Source organism: Anneissia japonica, unplaced genomic scaffold, assembly GCF_011630105.1.
Source record: "Anneissia japonica isolate Jap-2015-1 unplaced genomic scaffold, ASM1163010v1 scaffold11151_len745516_cov174, whole genome shotgun sequence".
NCBI lineage: Eukaryota > Metazoa > Echinodermata > Crinoidea > Comatulida > Comatulidae > Anneissia > Anneissia japonica.
This window is the reverse complement of record NW_022744950.1, coordinates 319,639-339,364: the sequence shown is the minus strand read 5'-3', so window position 1 is coordinate 339,364 and position 19,726 is coordinate 319,639. Positions and strand designations below refer to the sequence as shown.

The 19,726-nt window shown below is 31.8% G+C and overlaps 1 protein-coding gene across 1 annotated transcript in view; it reads left to right on the top strand.

Moving 5' to 3' along the window:
- The window catches only part of LOC117119741 (aryl hydrocarbon receptor repressor-like), a 36,225-nt gene extending 16,889 nt beyond the window's left edge, over positions 1–19,336 (top strand). Inside the window, exon 3 of the mRNA XM_033264598.1 lies at positions 19,278–19,336. Within this exon, the coding sequence (XP_033120489.1) occupies positions 19,278–19,321 (44 nt within the window). The 3' untranslated portion in view covers positions 19,322–19,336. The remainder of the gene's footprint in view (positions 1–19,277) is intronic.
- Positions 19,337–19,726: the final 390 nt, after the last annotated feature.

Genomic DNA, 19,726 nt, shown 5'->3' with positions numbered 1-19,726 from the left:
ACAGAAATGACCCACAAATATTATAGTTTATTCTAATACAGTACATAAATTTTTGAATTAGCATGTTAATTTGTTTTGTGATGCTGTATATTTTATTTTTTACCATATAGTATCTTAATACAGTAGGAATAAGCAAATTAAATAATATAAAATTAAAAACAAATTATAACAGACATACTTTATAGTCGTCCTGAAGAAGTAATTGCATGGACTACAGTAACTCTGGAGAAAATAATTTTATCTGTAGTCTGTAAAGTCAATAGTTGGAGGAAAACTGATTTTTCTAATTACTCAAAAGGGTGTTTGACAAAATACTCGGAAAAAAAAATGTACATACAGATTTTTTAAAATATTAAAAAACCCATGGAAAAGGGGGTGTAACCTCCATTTTTTCCCCATATTTTTTCTATTTTTTCTTAGTTTATAAATATTTAAAAATCTGTATCTCATTAAAACCGTTTCCAAGTTTTTTGTCAGGCTTTTTGGGTCTTTTTGAAAGATCAGTTGTACAACATATCAAAATTTGTCAAAAATATTTGATGCTTATCCTTGATGCTTATCCAGTGCTCATAATATCAAATGGTGGTTATTCAAAATATCAAAGTTTGTTATCCCTCCGGAGCCTGGCTTTAAAGTACAGAGTGTTTTCATCTCATCGTTCGTATGGTTATAATTTAGACTAATGCAGCTACACTTTTAATTCACCATAAACATTAATAACGTAATCTTAACATAAACATGATTCTTATCTTAAAATAACATGCAAACTTAAGTTGTTACAGTACATTCAAAGTTAATGTATTATCCAGTTTTGTGTATTCATTGTAAAAAATATTGTGCAGTACATGTAAGCTGAAATCACATTCAATTCAATTCGCTTTTCTTCTGATACGCCATTTGTTTAATAACTCTCTGTGATAAACGTAGTTCAATTTAATCAATAGGTCAACGAAAGTTCAGAGCAACGTAATGAATGATATACCCCTTGTTTCCTAATCACTGGAATACCTTGCTTTATCTCTATCCCAGTTTTCACTTTAATTATACAATTAATTAATTAAAGCTAATTATGTATGCTATAATAATTTAATAAGACACTACATTAATTGTATTAAGTACTTATATTGCTTCTCAGATTTTTTCTCATACAGTGTGTTGTGCTCATGGTTATAGAGGAATCGTAGGTATTTGTGGCTGTAGTGCCTTGCCTTCAATCTGAGGATCTTTTGTTCAACCTGGTATTGATCCAGGTTAGGGCAAATAGAGGTCTAATTTTTCTCCTTTATCAATGCAATCTAATCGATATTCAATCTATGATGGAAATCGTAAACTGTAAATTTCTAGCTTACCATACTTTAGTTACTAAATTGGTAAATTTGATAATCCTACAAACAAGGTAACTAAAATACTTACTAGCCACCTTGGGCCAGGCACTATGTTTGTCTTGTTCCATGTAGTATGTTGGATAGTGGCAAGTGGTGCAAATGTAAAAAAGATTTGTTGTGTAAGAAAAGTGCCAAACCCCCTCTCCCTCCCATAACATTGCACAGCCAGACCAAATGCCTATTAAAACTACAGCCTGTGAGATCAGTTTTGACTTTTACCTTTATACAGAAACGACGAAGAACAAAAGGATGTGTAATAAGCTAGGAATTCTCTTTTTAATATTTTATAAAATGTTCTTAAATTTTTGTTCAATTTAAATAATTACTATATATGCTGGTTGATGATATATTTTTCTTTTGGCTAATCTTTTGGGGGGGGGGTGTGCTGCTGTAGCCCCCCCCCAGTCCCCGTAGAGCCATATATTTAAAGATTTCTATCAACTTAATTATAGTAAACATCTCTTGATTTTTATGATGTTTCTCCTGTAACTCCTCATCTTGGAACCAGCGAAGCAGATATTTGTTTACTCTTGAGAATGGTTGATTTTAACTGTACACGTGTTAAGAATAATTTAATTATTTATATTTTTATTACTATATTCTTGTTATTTTGATTTTGTTTAAAGTTTGCTTTAAAGTGCATTTGCTATTTTCTCGTTAGACTTAAAAATTAATTATTTTATATTGAGATATATATTATTTAATGTTCCTATCAGTTTAGGCCAAATAATCTGATTATTTTAATAAAAAATAGATGAGTTACTAGAATGATATAATTAAATCATACATTCTTTGTTTATTGAGCATTTGGAAATAAATAAAATATTATATTGTAATGCTGCAGTCTGAAAACCAATTAACTTTTGGTTAAGGCATCAATTCTATTGTTAGGCCTTGCTTCGATTTCAGAGCCTTTTGTTAAACAACCTAGTGATAATATAATATGCAATCAATATGCAATGTACAGAGATCTCTATGTTGCCGTTTTCTCAAGTTCTTTACCAATTGAAATCATAGCCATTGGCCAATAGTAATTTGAGACAAGAAAAGTGCATTTTAAAATCATGTCAAGGTTGTCTCTCTATATGTATAACGATTCCTGCATTACAGTTATTAACATAACTTTACCCTTTTAAAGGTCTATGTACTATTATTTATGGAGTGAAGAATAACCTGCCAGGCAAGATGCTTATAATAATATAACACAAGCACTTTGTGTAAACAAAATTTTATATTCAAATCCATGAATTTTTACAAACTCTATCAATCATTTTTATTTGTGAAAATATGCAATTTTTAGGTTAGCCTGCTTAAAATAATGGCATTTTTGTCAGGGCTGTTATTTTAGTAACAATTATAAACATTTTGATGTATCGGTCCCAATTTTAAGGAATTTAGTGAAATAGAGATTTTAATAGAAAATAGATAGAAAAAAACAAATAGAAAAATTAATTAAAAATTATAAACAAAATAAGAACAAATTGAGAGCAAGGTAAAATGTAAAATGAGGTTTTTGGGTTTTTTTTTAAATAGAAAAACCAACAAATCTTATCCGTACCTTACTATGTGCAGTAGGTGTGAATACAGTATTTACTGTATTAGATACCCTCTATAAAACAGCACAGTACAATAATGTATTGCTTTAAAAAGTGTGTAAAATAAGAAATCGACAAAAAAATTAGAACACTGAGCCGGGTCAAAATTTTAATGTTTCTTATATTTAAAAAAGTATAACTCGGCATCACCTTTCGAATGTACTATTGTACTAAAAAATGATTCTTTCTCTAAATAAATTTATTAATGTTATTCATTGGTATATGCTCAGCCTCAGACCCCCCGGCGCAGGATATGCGTTGCAGCCAGATTGACTGGCAGCTTCCTGATTACTTTAGTATTATCAGAACATATTAATATACTTTGTCATGTATATTTTTTTATGTATTAAATAAAAAAATATTTTATTAAAATTCAATATTTGTGAGATCAAAGGTGCCGCTGAAAAATTAACACATTCGAGATGAAGAGATATACAGCACTCCATGTGTTGAGCTAATAATATTACACCAGAACAATGAACTCAACATTGGAATTGATTATTTTGTGAGAAAAAAGAAGTTATATTACCACAGAGAGTGTGCAATATCATAATAATTAATAAAAAATTTAATCAACATTTACTGTACACAAATATACAAGGTCAGTATATTGGCCTACAGTCATACTGAGAAAACCTCCACATGCCTGTTGAATATAATTATAGAAAAAATGAATTAAGTAAAAATGAATAAATTTAATTGTGGACTATAACTGAAGTCTATTTGAACAGAAATATGAATTATAGACTCTGATTCAGATTCAATTTTTTTGTCATAAAAAACATTGAAGTTGCTTGAAAACTAAAAAAAAAAAACCCTTTAAAGTTAATAAATTATTACATTAGATTGTAAACAGTAATATAATACATACTGTATGTGACCAGCTCTGACAAAAATAGCTGTTTGTGCTGTAGGGAAAATTCAAAATTGAGTTTTTGCTGTTTTTAGATTTTGCATTAAGTTGTATTTAAAACAGTGTTTATTTGATGGAAATTGGTTGAGTATTACTGTAGCACTGTTATGAATATTTAATTCACTGAATATCAGCCATGTAGGTTTTTACGGAAACAGCTTCCAAAGGTTCCAAAATCAATAGTTTATTATTAAGATTTGTATTTTTAAAATAAATTTAATATATTTTTCAGTTAAATTTAGTGATTAATATTTTTGCAGAAATGTTCTTCAATATGCCTTCTTTCATAAAATTCTAAACCTGAAAATGTTCAAAATTCTGATTCTCAAACATTTTGGGTGCTTTTGCGAAATTAGAAATTGCGACAAACAGTGGGTTTTGCCAGAGCCGGTCATTTTGATGTTAATTTATTGTTGTGTTTTGTCATTTTAGTTCTTAACAATGGAAAGCTAATAACACGAAGTAAGCAATTTTAAGTACATTTTTTATAAAATTGTAATTTAGCATTCAAATAATTACATTACTAATAGGTCTCGTATACATTAAAACAAGCAAGTTTTTAGTTGCAAGTCAAACTCTTTATTAGATTTCTAAGAAACATTAAAAATACTTGATTGTCAATCATGAATTTGATATAAAAATGAGTTTCCTCATTGCAGCTATGTTTGTAATTTAATTCATTTTGATTGTGTTATATTGCAGTTGAATTGCATTTTCCTGCATCAGATTACTCGTTGAGATTATGTCAACGTCGCTAAATAACAAATCTGTACAGAAACCGTTAGAAATAGGTAATGTTTATAATTTCGATACATGAACTATTAAAATTGACATCTAGTCATTATCAAAAATATATTGGTTTTTCTCGATTTCGTTTCATATTTTATAAATGATTAACAACAGGTATCAATGTTGATAATTATTTTGTTGGGGGTGGTGTACCTCTGAAGATATGTCACTCTTCGAATTAATGAGGAACATACATGTAAATTTATAAATTGCTTCTTGGAAATCTAATAAACAGTTGACTTGTAACTGAATACTCGCTTGTTTTAATGTCTGATTTATGAGTTTGGTTTAAGTAATTACTGTAGTTCAGTGCAATTTCATCAAAATTATTTAAATATTTGATTTTAATATATTTACTTTGTTTAATTTATTAGCTCTTCATTGAAAATGAAAATGATAAAACATGTATAATTCCCCTGATGACATTCGGAGTAATTTCATAGAAATCAGAAGAATAAACTCAAAAACCATATTTGTGCATGTTACCAGACAAAAATGTAATTATTATTATATATTCACCATATTTTCCCATGGCAATATTAATAAATATGTTTATTTCAATATTTTGATAATGTCTACATTTTCTTTACTGTTCTGTACTTTGCAGTGGATGGGTAACAATATTATTTTTAATTGGCCATAGTGAATGCCAGTTCTATTTTTAGAAATATGACCTTGACCCCATTATGCTTCATTGAACAACTTATGATTGGCTGTCATCCCTAAGGCACCTTGACAACCATAAGAAAATTACAAGAGTTCACAACATGCTCTATTTTCCAGAAAAATGATTAATGATTTTCTATGTCTGTTGTTCTGACTGTAGTGTTAGCAGTTGTATGGTGAGCAACATCCGGTCAGTATACTTAAAAATATTCTATTTTTGTGCTTTGATTTGATTAAAATGTTCTGTAAAACAGTTTTTCTTAAAATAGTTTTTCCTCTGTCTCATAAAATGTAAAGAACTCCCAAAAATTCCATTGAATGGCTTATTTAATTGGATCAAGTAAGTTAACCAACTTCCAACAAAACAAAACAGCTTTTGGTGATACAGATACTTTTTACTACAAAAAAAAATGCACGTCTGTTAATATTTAGAGAGGAAAATATTTGTAAAAAAAAAAATTTATAACATGAAACAAAGTACATTATGTCAAATTGAATATAATTATTTATTCTGGGAAGTTGTTTAAGTACAATGAACCTTTCTGGAGTGTCAGTCAAACTCAACAAGTGACCAATCAGAACAGTGCCAGGAATATGGGCATGTCTCACAGACAGGTGTTGTCTCATAGATGCATGTGTGTGCATATACTCTAACATTGTCATTTTGTCGGACCTAAGGGGCGTGGTTTAGTGGAAATGTCCATTGAAGTATGTTAATTAATATAGTTAATGAAATAGAATGACCAGAAGAATTATGATAAAGCAAGTGAGGCATAGAAGGGAAGAAGGCAATGAACAGACTAGAAAGAAAATCAGAACTTGATGAGGATTGCTACAATCTAGAAATATAAGGCTAGTGCTTTCATAATGCAGCAGGCAGATATGGACTCCAATAATTAACTTATATTACTTTAACGTAAAAGAATTGTCATCTTATATGCCATTGTAAACAATAGATTCTCTCGTATCTAGGTCAGAATTAATTTTGTAATGTTTTGTTTGATGCACACTGTAACAGGGTAGAATGACAAAGTGTTGTTATAGCCCTAATAAGCAACACATTCAATCATGAAAATGCTGTATGGAGCTTCTACAAGTGGACACGAAATGTAATATAAATTAAAGGTTGTACTGTAGCTATAGAAAACTAAGGGTGGTTAGCAGACATTTTATGGGTGGGTGATAACATTGTTAAGGATGGATGGGTAAAGGGGGGTAATGAAGGTTGGTAGAAGGGCCATGAAATTAGCTTTAGACCATTTAGACTGAGTGGAAAACTTCAAGGCCAAGTTGCTCCACCTACCTCTGCTCATCATTTAAACCACATCCCTGCAAGTGGAAATTACGGTATTTCCATCACATAATGAAAAGTATTAAAAAAGACCCAGCTATGTTAAAAATTGAAATACCAATAAATCATAAATGTTAAAATTTAATATGAGTATGGTACCAGCATTATTCTATAGGCAGACTGAAACATAATCACTGGCCTACATGAAAACATGGAGGTAGTATTATTTTATTTTTTAACATAGTAGCATCTTTTTGATTATACTTTTATTATGTATTTTGAAATTTATATTTTATTCCCACTTGTTAGCCTGCTCCCTACCTCAAGCCATTGATATTTAAGTAACTAAAGTCATATTTTATTTCACAATATAATATACAATATATAAATTGAAATTAAAAAAAAAACTATTGTGAAAAAGGTAACCTGACATAGCTTGTTATTTGAAAATGACATTTGAGCTAAAAAACATACACATAATTTTGTTTAGGTGAGATATTATTTGGTCTTTAGTAATAATATGCAGATTGCCATTAAAGAGTATTTGTACTCCACTGCAAGACCGACCTACGCATATAAATTTGGCTTGTCAAGTCATTTTCAAGTACGTTCAGTGACTTTGAATTTTTCCTTTTCTTTTATTGGAAATTCTCATTATCTGTTTCGACTGACTTTGACCACGTGAAGGAGATTTCCTGTAGATAATAGAAAACAGAACGCACTTTTCTTCCCTGTTTGAAGCCCGGAAACTTTGATTTCCACCCGTGATATGAAACTGGGGTTGCTGTACTCTGATGTACTCTACTGGTTGCCGGCAGGACTATTAATACTGATATAAAAGATAATCAACAAAATTGATGCTATTTTTTTTATCTAGAAGTCTAAAATTATGATGGTAAGGTGAATATACTGTAATCAACAGATAGTATAGGAACCACAGAACAAGTAAAATACTATATTTACAACTTGTAGTATGAAAAGTACAGTAACCACTAAAAATTTTTCAATACAAAAGTGGACACGGATGGACACACTTGAAAAACGGGAAAGTTGCTGTAGGCAACATTGAGAATGGTTGCACTGTCATGGGCTTATAGAGTTCATTGTTGTCGTTTTTGTATTGTCACAAATACTGACTACTATACCTCGAAATAGTAACACCGTATTATATTTAGAGTTTGAAAAAACATGATCTTCTGAAAATAGTGATTTTAATAATGCTATGCCATTATGCTTTATTTAGGCTTGCCTCTGAGGATGCTCTGTGCTTAAGGGGCCACCCTTGAAAATATGAAATAAATGGAAAAAACATTACACCAGAACAAACATAAACCACTTTCTATAGTAATTTAAATAAAGACAGTATAAAAAAAAAATTATAAGCACACAGTATCTATTGTGACTTACAAACACCATAAACTGGTTATCTTGTACATTGGTCAGGGTTAGGTGCAAAGTAACAAATGTGCTTTTATATAGTTGCTTTGAATATTTATTGATGGTGTTCAATTTATTTTTAAAAATGGTAATATTTGGTGCAGTTCTTTTAGCCCAATCCAAAGCCCCTTTTCAGAGAGAGCAACAAAACTGCAATATTGCGGTAAGCATGCCGGCATGGGTTTCTGTCTGAAAAGGTTGATACACCAATATGCCGGTTTACTTTAGGTCACCTTGCATGCTAGTAATACTATATTGCTGCAGTATTGCGGTAATGGTTTCTGGCTTGTGTTGTCTGAAAAGTTCTACTCGCTGTTGCGGCAATCAAGCTGGCGTGTGCATTTATGCATATAAACAAACAAGGTTAAAGTTAAAAACAATTGCGCGGTGGTATTTAAACCGCAATATTGCGGCAACGTCTATCTGAAAGGGGCTTAACTGATTCCATTAAAGAATTGTCTTTGGGTAAAGTGAGTAACAATAACAGTCTTTGTTGGTTCGAAATGTTTGCATTTACCTGTACTGGATTGTCTAGTGGTGACGTTAGAATTCGTAGGTTGAAGATATTCATTTTATATTACATGGGGGCTAGTCCTCAGTTTCTTTGTAAATCTGGACGAGGCGTAACTTGGTTCTGCGAATATATAATTTTTCTAAGTCGGCAAGAATCGATACTTGATTCTCCGCTGTAATCATTAGCTACAAATCTAGCTGCTTTGTTTTGGGTCATCTAGCTTGTTTTTGTCAGATTTATGATATGGATCCCATATAGTGGAACAGTACTACAGTAGAATTAAGATAATAATATAATACATTGAAATTCATCCATGATAATGTTTATTCTATGCATGGTAATCAAATACGAAGTAGGTTTCTACATTAATTTTAATTAGGCAAAATTGAAAAGAACCATACTGTTAGAACTGGGATTGCTGTGTGAAATGACAGAGATTCATCCCGGTTGTTATATGCCAAGATGTATTTAATGAATTAACCGGTGTATATGTACCTATGCAAATATAGGGTGTTGGATTCCAAACCTGGTAGAAAACAGCTCTTAGCCGTTGCCAAGCAACTGACGATGGAAGGTAAATGAAGCGTGGAGGAAACTCAATCGCACTCCACATTCTTGAATGCAATAATTTTTTAGATGATTGAGAAATCACAATAACTGCCAATCATTGGCGGTCTTAGAGGCCTATAGGAATTTTTTTAAAAGGTTATTTTATGGGGTTTTGCTTTTGAAAGCTCTAATTGATATATTAATGGTTCATTGATTATCAACAAAATAGTAAATTTTAGGAAAATTTCAGAGAATCTTTTTGACATGTGCTTATTTCATATTTAATTTACTTTAGTTTCTATTACCACTTACCATTACTATTTTTTTTTTTTATAAAACTGGATGAAAAGAAACGTAACCACCCTTTTTTCCGCCAGATTTTAAATATTCAAAAATCTGTATCATCAACCGCTTCCATGTTTTTCGCTAAAAACGCTTTTTGTGTCTTAGAAAAATTGGTTCTACAGCGTCAACAATTTCGTTTCCTCTGGAACCATGCTTCAAGTAACATTGTAAAGTTCTAAGGTGATTCTTTTAGATATTTTATATTAGATTATACAATGACCTTGGGGAGGTAGATAAAAAATGAAACCAGCACACATCAAAACTACAATGCTATTACTAGGGATTTTTGCAAATTATGTAGTTACTTTTTTCATAGTTCCATGAGTAAGCCACAGAGATTACATCATTTTTCCTGGTTTCAAAGTGGTGCTTATTTATCCTGGTGATTTTTCAAGAGCGGTTCTTATTACAAAGAATTAAAGTGATATCATGTGTTATAAATGTTAATGTTGTAAACTGGTTTAAATTGGGATGGACCTGTTCAGTATTGTACGTGAAATGAAAGTGTGCAAATATATTAATACACTGAACATAGAAAAAGCGTATTATTATAGATAATCCCCTCCCTAAGTTAGACATTCTTTCGGCAATTTTCTAAAAACAAACAATAAAGCACTCCCTCAGTCTGCAATGTAATTAACCATTGGTTTTGTCAGGGTGCGTGATCTATTCCAGCTGAAAGACAATATTATCGCAGTAATTGGTTGGTATGGATGATCCATGTCGTAAGTGTACCGGTATTATTACCGCGATATTACTGTGTGTACTCTGAATCGTTAAGGACTTTTATGCCCTTTGGTGTCTGATTTAATTCCATTGCTAGCAATACTGCACAGTACAGTAGGAATAAAGTGCAAGATTATAATAGCGAACCGCTTAACGGCCCTTTCACATTGCAAGCTGGGATATAACCAAAAATGGTCGGCTAGTGTTTCGAACTTCCAACCACGAGTTTAAGAACCTTAATGGAACCACTAAATTCAAACTGCCTTCTAAAAACTCTGCAAGTGTTTATTTATTTCCAGCATCAAATAAACAAAATTGTCACTAATATGATTATTACATTTTGCAATTTATGCTATCAATGCTATTCAAAACCAATTCTTATAATTGTAGTAAGATGATATTATTAGTCATGAGAAAAAAAATAATGGATTTAGCCTAGATTAGGGCCCCTAATCCGTGGATATGGAATCTGAGAATGCCGGCATCCAATCACAGCTTACAAGAAGGAAAAGAGAATCTGTTGAGTAGGCCAGAGTTTATGATTTAAGCTTGTAGAATACGGAATATTGTTTTGTATTGCCCCTTTAAAAATTTGATAAATCCTATAACATTGCTCTTTTGTCTTCAAGTGTTCTTGTTTTCCTACCGTGTGCTTCAATAAAATAAAGTAGAAAAATATAATTTAGTATAGTAGTACAGTACTTAAAATATATGAATTTTTTTGTTTTGCTTTTTACACATGGTTAGATTAAGAATGTAATATACTGTAATTTGATATTATAGGTAAACAACTATATATATAATAAGTAAATATATATTTCAATGTTTGAATTGCATTTATAATGTTAAATATTAATATTTAATTGAATAATTTTACATGTACATTAATAGATGTAAATTATCATTCATTCATTCTTTTTATATCTGACCTTATAATGGCTGATGCTTACTTAAGTAGGCCTATTAATGAAAATAATAATCATGCTATCTTCAAAGGCCTCTGTGCACTACAAAACATTCTGTAGTTAATCTATGAAAGGATACAAAGAAGTTTTGTTCAGGCTTCCTTCCCTTCTCTAATATCCGGGAGAACTACACTTTTATTATATGAACCAGTACAATTTTGCCCAGGCTGTGGGCGTTCTTATTTTTTTTTTTACCGATTTCAGGCTCAAAATGTTCTTATTTTGTTCTTATTTTTACACACTTTTCAAACAGAAAATTATTATTGTACAGCAGTATATTACTGAACTGTATAGTGGGCATTACATAGCCACACCTACAAAAAAGATTTGTTGTTTTTCCTGTTTTTTTTTTTTTAGAAATAACCTCATTTGACATTTTACTTCAGCCTCAATTTGTTCTTATTTGTTCTTAATTTTTAAGCAATTTCAGACTCGGTGTTCTTATAAAATATGTTCCTATAAAAAAAAAAAGTGGGCTTTCTTTTAGTTTTGTGAAATTAGCAAATAAATATTTTTATCCTGATCTTATTAAACTGAATATAGTTTGACAATCATGGCCTTCATTTCTTTAGTTGGAGTTGTTTTTATGCCTTGTTGTGCACAGCAGTTTAATGCTAGTATTTAAGGTACACAGTTTTATGTTTTCCTTGTTACACTATCTTGGCTGGAAACTTCACTACAGTATGTCACATAATGTCATAATTGATGATAAAAATGATAGCTTAGAAGAAGCAGGTCAGGTTTGCTTCAAGTGGTGTGGAGCGTTAATGGAAAGTTTTCATTGAAATCAGGATGCATGGTTTTCCTGTATAAAAAATCGCAAGGTATCTTGTGCTTGCACTAGTTTAATAAAACCTCGGGACATATCATTGTGTGCCAGTTGTGACACATACAAGAAAATTGTTATCGTCATGCAGTGGATTTAAAAGCTTTTTACCGGCGTCAAAGTGCCCGATTATGAAATGTTTACATAACCATCTCCATACGACCTTGTGTTCTGGAGAAGTCATATAAAGCCTGCCCTCTGTAATTATATTTTCCTTCATGTGATTGGACCTATAAAATTACAAACATTTCCATTTGTAAATTTTTTTTTTTTTTGCGTAAATGCTTAGGCCAGAAACAATTAATTGCTATTTTTGGAGCCTCATGAAAAATTTACTACTTGCCATTTTTCATTAAAAAAAATCTTTCATATTTCCATGGGCAATAAAAAATAATGACTATCTGATAGAATGATGTGAAGCCTAAAAGGTGATGGGAACATAAATGGTGGAAATACATTACAAAGATTAAATTTACTTCTTTTATAAAAAAAACTTTTGTATAAAAAACTATTTTTACTATTTACCAGCCTGTTTACCATTAGTATATAGGATAATAAAAAGCAAATAATAAATACCCTGACCAAAAAATAATTTCAAATCCTGGGTGAGAAACTAACAATTAATTTTATTAGTTCCTATGCATGTAATGCAATAGGAACTATTGTAATCACTTTTCACTGTTTTCCCTATGTGTAGTGTATGTATGCGTGTGTGTGTGTAGATATTTATGCAAATGCGCATGCGTAAAAAAAAAGTTTTCCGACATTTTGTTTTTCCTCGCGATGTGAAGTTTCCGCAGTGTTCAGTCAGGACTCGCGCTAACCAATCAGCAAGTCGGCGTGAATGGAACTATTTTGGTTTTGCGGCAAGAAAAAATCAACTGCTATAGGCATAGGCATTTTGAAGAAGGCCTAAAATAAAAAAAAAAGGTTTGAATACTTGCTGAAATACATCGTTTTTTCTTTTAGATCTCCATTTTTCGCTATCTCCATGTGACGTTTTTTTCTGCTGTATGAGTAGTCATATGAAGGTACTATATCCTCGACAGTTGGCTATGTAGCAGTGTACCCTTTAAATGCAAACTGAAGACAAGTGAAGATATAAAGGCAGCCGACTGTCGGGTACATAACGACTATCTAGCTTAGGCTTTCCACAAAAACCTGAGGCCTAGGCCTAGTTTAGTACAGTAGTTACTGCGATGCGAGGGTGGTAGGTCGTTTAATCAATGATATCGTGTTATCGTCTTATACGTATACATTCAAATAATGTGTGTAAAATTTAAGAATGCACCACATGGGTCGATTTCTTTGTTATGCAGTAGTATACGTAGCAGAGCCTAGGCCTACGAAATTTTTTCAAAGAAATTTGCTAAAGACATTACTGTAATTTGCCTATCAAATTATATTACCAATGTGGTCTAAAATCATTATTTTCTGCCATAAAGACTCCCCCTGATTTTTTTTTAACCACCACACAAATTTGACCCAACCATATTTTCTGATTATGTCATTTATTATGACTTAATCAGAAAATAATTATGGTTGGTTAAGTCATGTATCATGCATAGGAACATTGATGCCTGCTAGGCTCTGGTTTGGATTTACATTATGTTTAAAAAATTAAGCATTAAATTTAAAATTAATTTTGCAGAACCTATGAAAAAAATAATGAAGGCATAAACAAAAGGTAGTAAATTAATGAAACACCATAATTTGATGTTGCCGTAATTATTGGCTTATAAGTACATAAACCAAGATTTCTGTTGCCACTTTGTCTGCCTTGTCACTTGCTGAGAGTGTTGTCTCTGGTTTTGTGCCATATTCTTCTGCCTTAGGGTGCACTCGCACTGCCACTTCTATCTGAGTATGTACTTATTTAACAGGGTAGTCAAGTGCCACCTCTTAAGTCACTTAAGTACAGATAATGGCTCATTTTACACAAAGAATACAAATTTAAAACATGAAATTTCACACAAAATGAGGTCTCCACTGTTTTTATGAAACCTTTCTTTTCACTCTTGTCGAATAATTGGACGATTAGATTTTTTAGCATTAAAGGCCCCTTTAATGCTTTAGCGCTGCTTTCATTTGGTTCACTGTAGCTTTAACCTTCCAATCATTCAGTGCATAACAGCATGCCTTTATGTATTCCCCCTTGATACCACCCTTGGCATATGTTTCATTCCGTGCATTACTTTCTGTTTTGTTTTTTTCTCATAGGATATGGTTTTCTCCCATCGTTGACATCCAAACATCTTACAGAATGTGTTGATAATTAAGTGTAGTGTGTAGGCCGGATTATACACAATTTGTATTGTTTGTAACATGCATTTAGTTGTAAAAATGTTATACCATCTGCTAATTTAATGTGGAGGAAAAAATACCACACCAGTGTTTTGTTGCCAAGCCTGAGCAACACATTCTTTGTATTTTAAGCAAAAATGTAATCCTTGAGTTATGAAAAGTTCTAAAAGTAGGATTCAAAAGTGTGTTCTAGATTTTAATTATTAATTTCATGCTGTAATTCTAAATTTTGTATATTTAAAAAGATGGAGAAAAAAAGAGAATATCATATTCAAATCTAAGTGTGCCATTTTGGCCATTAGAGATGCCATAGCCATTAAATTTCGTACCTCAGCCCCAACCATGGTGGGGCTGAGGTGTGTTATAGACCCTTGGTCTGTACATGGAAGTATTATTGAGAAAGAGATCACTCGGTAACAGATCCCTTTGACGCAACAAACCAATGTGTTCCTTGCCTTTGGATCGCGCGTGGGCGTGTTATCTTATTATTCACATTTTTTTGTTAGCAGCAACTTGGCAACGACATGCGTTTATACGCTTCAACACGGCAGTTGTGCGATAACCCGTTTGATTTTAACCCATTAAATATCTTTATGATTAATAGTGTTCTTGCCTCATTTGCATAGCGCTGCGTGCGCGAAGCTTTTTCGAGTGATCTTCTCAATAATACCTCCATGGTCTGTAGTAGTCTTGGGGCCCTTCTATTTTGAATTCTGTCACTGTATAGTGTTTCTAATTGACTGACTGAGATTTCAAGATTTTCCAATGCCTTATGCAATTCAAAACACTTTTTTCTTTGTACTTATACTGTGGTACATATATAGGCCCTACATATTCTAAAATGGTTGATGTGCAACTAACTTGAGTGGTGGTTTTTAAGTGCGTGCTTGTGGTAGAGTGGATCAGAGTTTGCATACTACAGCACAAGGAGTTCTTTGTCGTTGTTTATTAGACTGCCTAGTTTTTATTTTTAAAAAAAATGTGTCAACTCATATCTCCCAATTTTTTAGGCCGTCTCCCGCCCTCCCGATTTTTTTTATTAATATCTCCCGTTTTTTAAAAATATCCCGAAAATTTCACGAAAAAATGTAGGATTTGGAACTTGGAGAATCGGTGCATAAAAAAAACTTTTTCTTTTAAGTACGCTTCAGTTTTTAATAATAATACTACAAAATCGTAGTTAATAGGTTAATAGCAGTCTTCCAAAAAATGAAGGCCTAGGCTCTATCTGCACTGCAGGGTGTATGTGTGTTGTGTTTGGTGGGCGCCTTTGTGTAGTGGTGGTTGTGACTTAGCGGCCTTGGGCCTCGCACGTATAGATGGAGCCTAGCGAGGCAGGGATTAATGTTTTTTCATATGTACCAGTTATTATAGGCTAGACATATATAAATGCTGACTTAAAACATGTAACTGTAGTATGATTTACTAAATTAAAATATATATATTTTTAAAATTTCTCAGCAAACGTGTGTATCTTGCAAGTTGCAGTTATTTAGCTACAATTCTATGTTCTTTGAATAGATGTAGTAAATCAGCCATAGCCTCTAATATGCCAAGCATGAACCAAGCAAAGCCTTGTTGACTGCTGCCAAGAACACTCTACTAGAACAATGCTAAATAAATAATAATATTTATAAATTTTAGGCCAACAGCAATGTGTAAACAAATGCAAAATTGTTAAATAAAATTATACAAATTGATGAAAACAGTTTGTTTCCTTCTTTTTGTGTAACACTTTCATGTTGCGCAGCGCATTGTAAGGCATCACAGCGCGTCACTACAGGAGGCGATTGCTTCGCAAAAAAAATTTTCCCTGTTTTTCGGTTTTCCAACATGGGATCTCTGTCTTAAGAAGTATTTTTCAAGAGTAAAAAGTCTTTATTGGTATAAACAATGGGAAACCTCATTTTTCTTTGTCAATGTAGACAATGCATATTTCTAATAAATCATGTGTTTGGTTTGTCTTTTTTCAAGATAAAAAGTCTTTATTGGTATAAATAATGGAAACCTCATTTTTGTTTTTTTGTCATAGTAGACAGTACATATTTCTAAAAAATCGTGTTTGGTATGTCTTTCAGAAGTTTGGTGATTTATTCAAATTTCAAGAGGTTTGTTTTCAGAGCAATGTGACACAAAGAGGCCCTAATACTAGTGTAATAAATATAGTAATAAATCTTTAAAGCTATAAATATAATTAATTAAACAATTAAAGCAGTCCATTTAATGTACAGTAAAAGCCCGTCCTTTAGAATATCCTTATTAAGGGATACATTTTTCAGGTGTGAAAGCAAGGAAAATACTTCTTTTAGCACTACGACCAATGACATCCCAGTATTATGGGAAAACTTGTATTGGTTCTCTTGAAGGTGTCCTTTTAATAAGGGTACTAACTGCATTAGCAATGCCTATGCCTTACTTCATCAGATGCAGGGTATGTTGATATCTGAAAAACAAACATACTACTGTATATTGTAAGACTTTTCTAAAGCATTTTTTTAAAGATGTAAAAGCATTATATTTATATAAAAGTATAAGAGGACGAATTCAAACTTACCAAAGCAATGAACAGACATAATTTGTTTGATCAGATATTATATTACTATTACATATTGTTAATCAGACATTCTGTCTGACAGACATATACGTTATTTACACTCACTCAGTTGTTCAAACTTATTAAAGCAATGAACAGACACATAATTTATTTGATCAGATTGTCTGAAGTTATATTACCATTATATATTGTTTAATCAGACATTCTATCTGAGAGACACATACATTATTTATTCTAAGTTGTTTTCCTTCAAAAATTGTAACGTTACAAGATCATCCCTCGTTAATTTTAAATTGATTTGCTGTGCAAAGTCCAGTGCAATTCACAACATTCAGATTAGTTTGATTAATGATTATGATAGATATTAAAATACATAATTTATCTGAATTTATTGTTATCTACGGTATTATATTATAGTTTTTTATATGATACCTAAGTTGTACACATTTTTATTAATGATTATTAAGCTAACAAGCTGAATGTATTTGATAGGCCATCCCGATATCATTAAATGGAAAACAGGCTGGTTTGGAGTTGTTCTCTCATTGGCTAATGTTGATCACATGGATAATGTTCTAAAAGTCAACAAGCATAGTATAAATACTGTTTGCATTGTATATATTATATTCTAGCATTAGCATTACATTCTAACATTAATCACTGTCAGCCATTCATAAGGTAGAATGCATCAGGGTGTTTACTTTTTCAACATAATTAAAGCATAAATGCAGGCTTCCAATCAACCATGACGATAGAGGCACTTTAAGAGACAGCATTCAGACAGTAAATATTTATAGTGTTAATAAGTAACGACTATATTGATTATTATGCTATGCAATAGCAGTAGTAAATCTTTACGATCGTCAGCTCTGAACTTTGTGATCTTTTGTTTATTATTGTGTCTATTTGTGCGCGTATGTGATGCATAAGCTTGTAAATCCGTATAGTTATAAACTGTATGTAGTTAATACTTGACATGTAGACCTAATTGTGTCTATAACTTTTTTGTAAACAGTTTCATTTTTTGGTGAATATTGAAGCTATAGGTGATATATCTATATTCTGTCTCCATCCCTCAGTGACTTGTATTTAAAATATAAGTTTTATTCTGTGTGTCCGGTGGATAGAAATTGTGTTAATTCGGGGCTTGAAATTACACTAGCTTTCCAGTTGTTGACTGATAAACATCTTGGATGCTGGGTTAGATCAGTCCCAAATTTGGAAAAAAATTAAATTGGTATATCTTAGAAAAAATCCTGATAAAATAAAGAAAATTTTTTAATTACTTGTGGCAGGTCTTCTTTCAATCGAGTTCCGATTGGAAGCTGGACTGGCTTATTGTTGATTTTGTGTGGTTGGAGACAAAACCTAAAATTATAAACTGTTTGTTGTTCAATATCAGTCATAGGAAATTAATTATATTCATTAAACATTGGTTATGTAAGCTTTTCTAAATAACATATGTTTTTATATAGGCCTATGTTTTTAATATCTGAATATATAAACTCATAATATTGATCATCAGTGGAACGATGTTGCGCATCGGAAGTATACATTAAAAATTTAATAGGCTTATTTTTCGTCTCAAAATGGGGTCAGCATGTTCAGGGTTGACTTTATGGGTATTCAGCATAATGGCGGCACTGTCCTGATCGTCCTTCACTGGGGTCTCGCTTACAGTAAGTCTTCCTCCATTCTTTTATCTCATCAGTTTAGGTTCACGAAAGGTGAAAGAGGTTGTAAGAAATAATGAACGCCTTCATATGAATATGTATCCAAAATCCAAATGACAAAACACTACCAAATCCATTGTCGCCAGAAGAATTATAAGTTTAAATTCCAACAATAGTAGACTATTCACGGTTTGCTCGTAAAATTTGAAATGTTGGCTGTCATGGGGTTTGGATTTCATGGAGTTCATAATGTTGTACTGTATGTTTGATTGAAGGGCTTATAAATCAGTAAGAACTGCAGGATTGGTTTCTCCTCATTCAATTTGATTTATTTCTTTTTGTTGTCAACCTCTTGAGTAATTTCGAACTTCCGGGAGAGAATATATCCACTAATTTCTTTTGCTTCCCTGTCATAATAACATTAGGCCTACAACATGAATAATAATTAAGCTTATTTAAATCTGGGAATGCTGGTATCACCCTTCTAACCTGCCAAGTTTTGTTGTAATAATAGTAACATACATTTGAATGTAAAGCAAAACTGTAAATTAACATAATAATGCAAAACAAAAATACTTCAAACAAAAGTAATTTTATAGTATAGAGATAGATGTTTTGGCCTACCTGATATGTTATCGTAGTGAATACACAATGTGTTCCTCAAATACTTGCGAAAAAATAAGTCTTGTAAGTGATTCGGGTGCCGATACAGACTAATTCATTCAATGTCACATCATCCTACCAGGTACCCATTTATACTCCTGGGTGGAGAGAGACAAACATAGGTAAAGTGCCTTTGCCGGAGAACACAGTTGAAATTCACAGTGAAGGATTTAACCTCCGACTATAAAGTTGAAAGACCAAAACGCAATCGCTACGCCAACCGCTCCTATAAAAACTGACCAAGATAAACAAAGCAGCTACAGGGTTCTAAGGTAAAGCTTTGGTTGAGATGTCAATATTTGTTCACATACCTAAGAAGTTTCACGCCAAAAGTTAAATATCGCTTTTGTTGATTGTAAAACACTAACATTACAAAAGTTGGCCCTACATGAACTAGGAAACAATAATAAAGAACCAAAATGGGGTACTTGCAATGAGTGCATAACAAGTACTGTAAGTTAGTTTACACAAAGTTAATTTTTTTAAGAATAGTAAATAAATATATGCAAATAAAAACTAATCCAGTTCAAA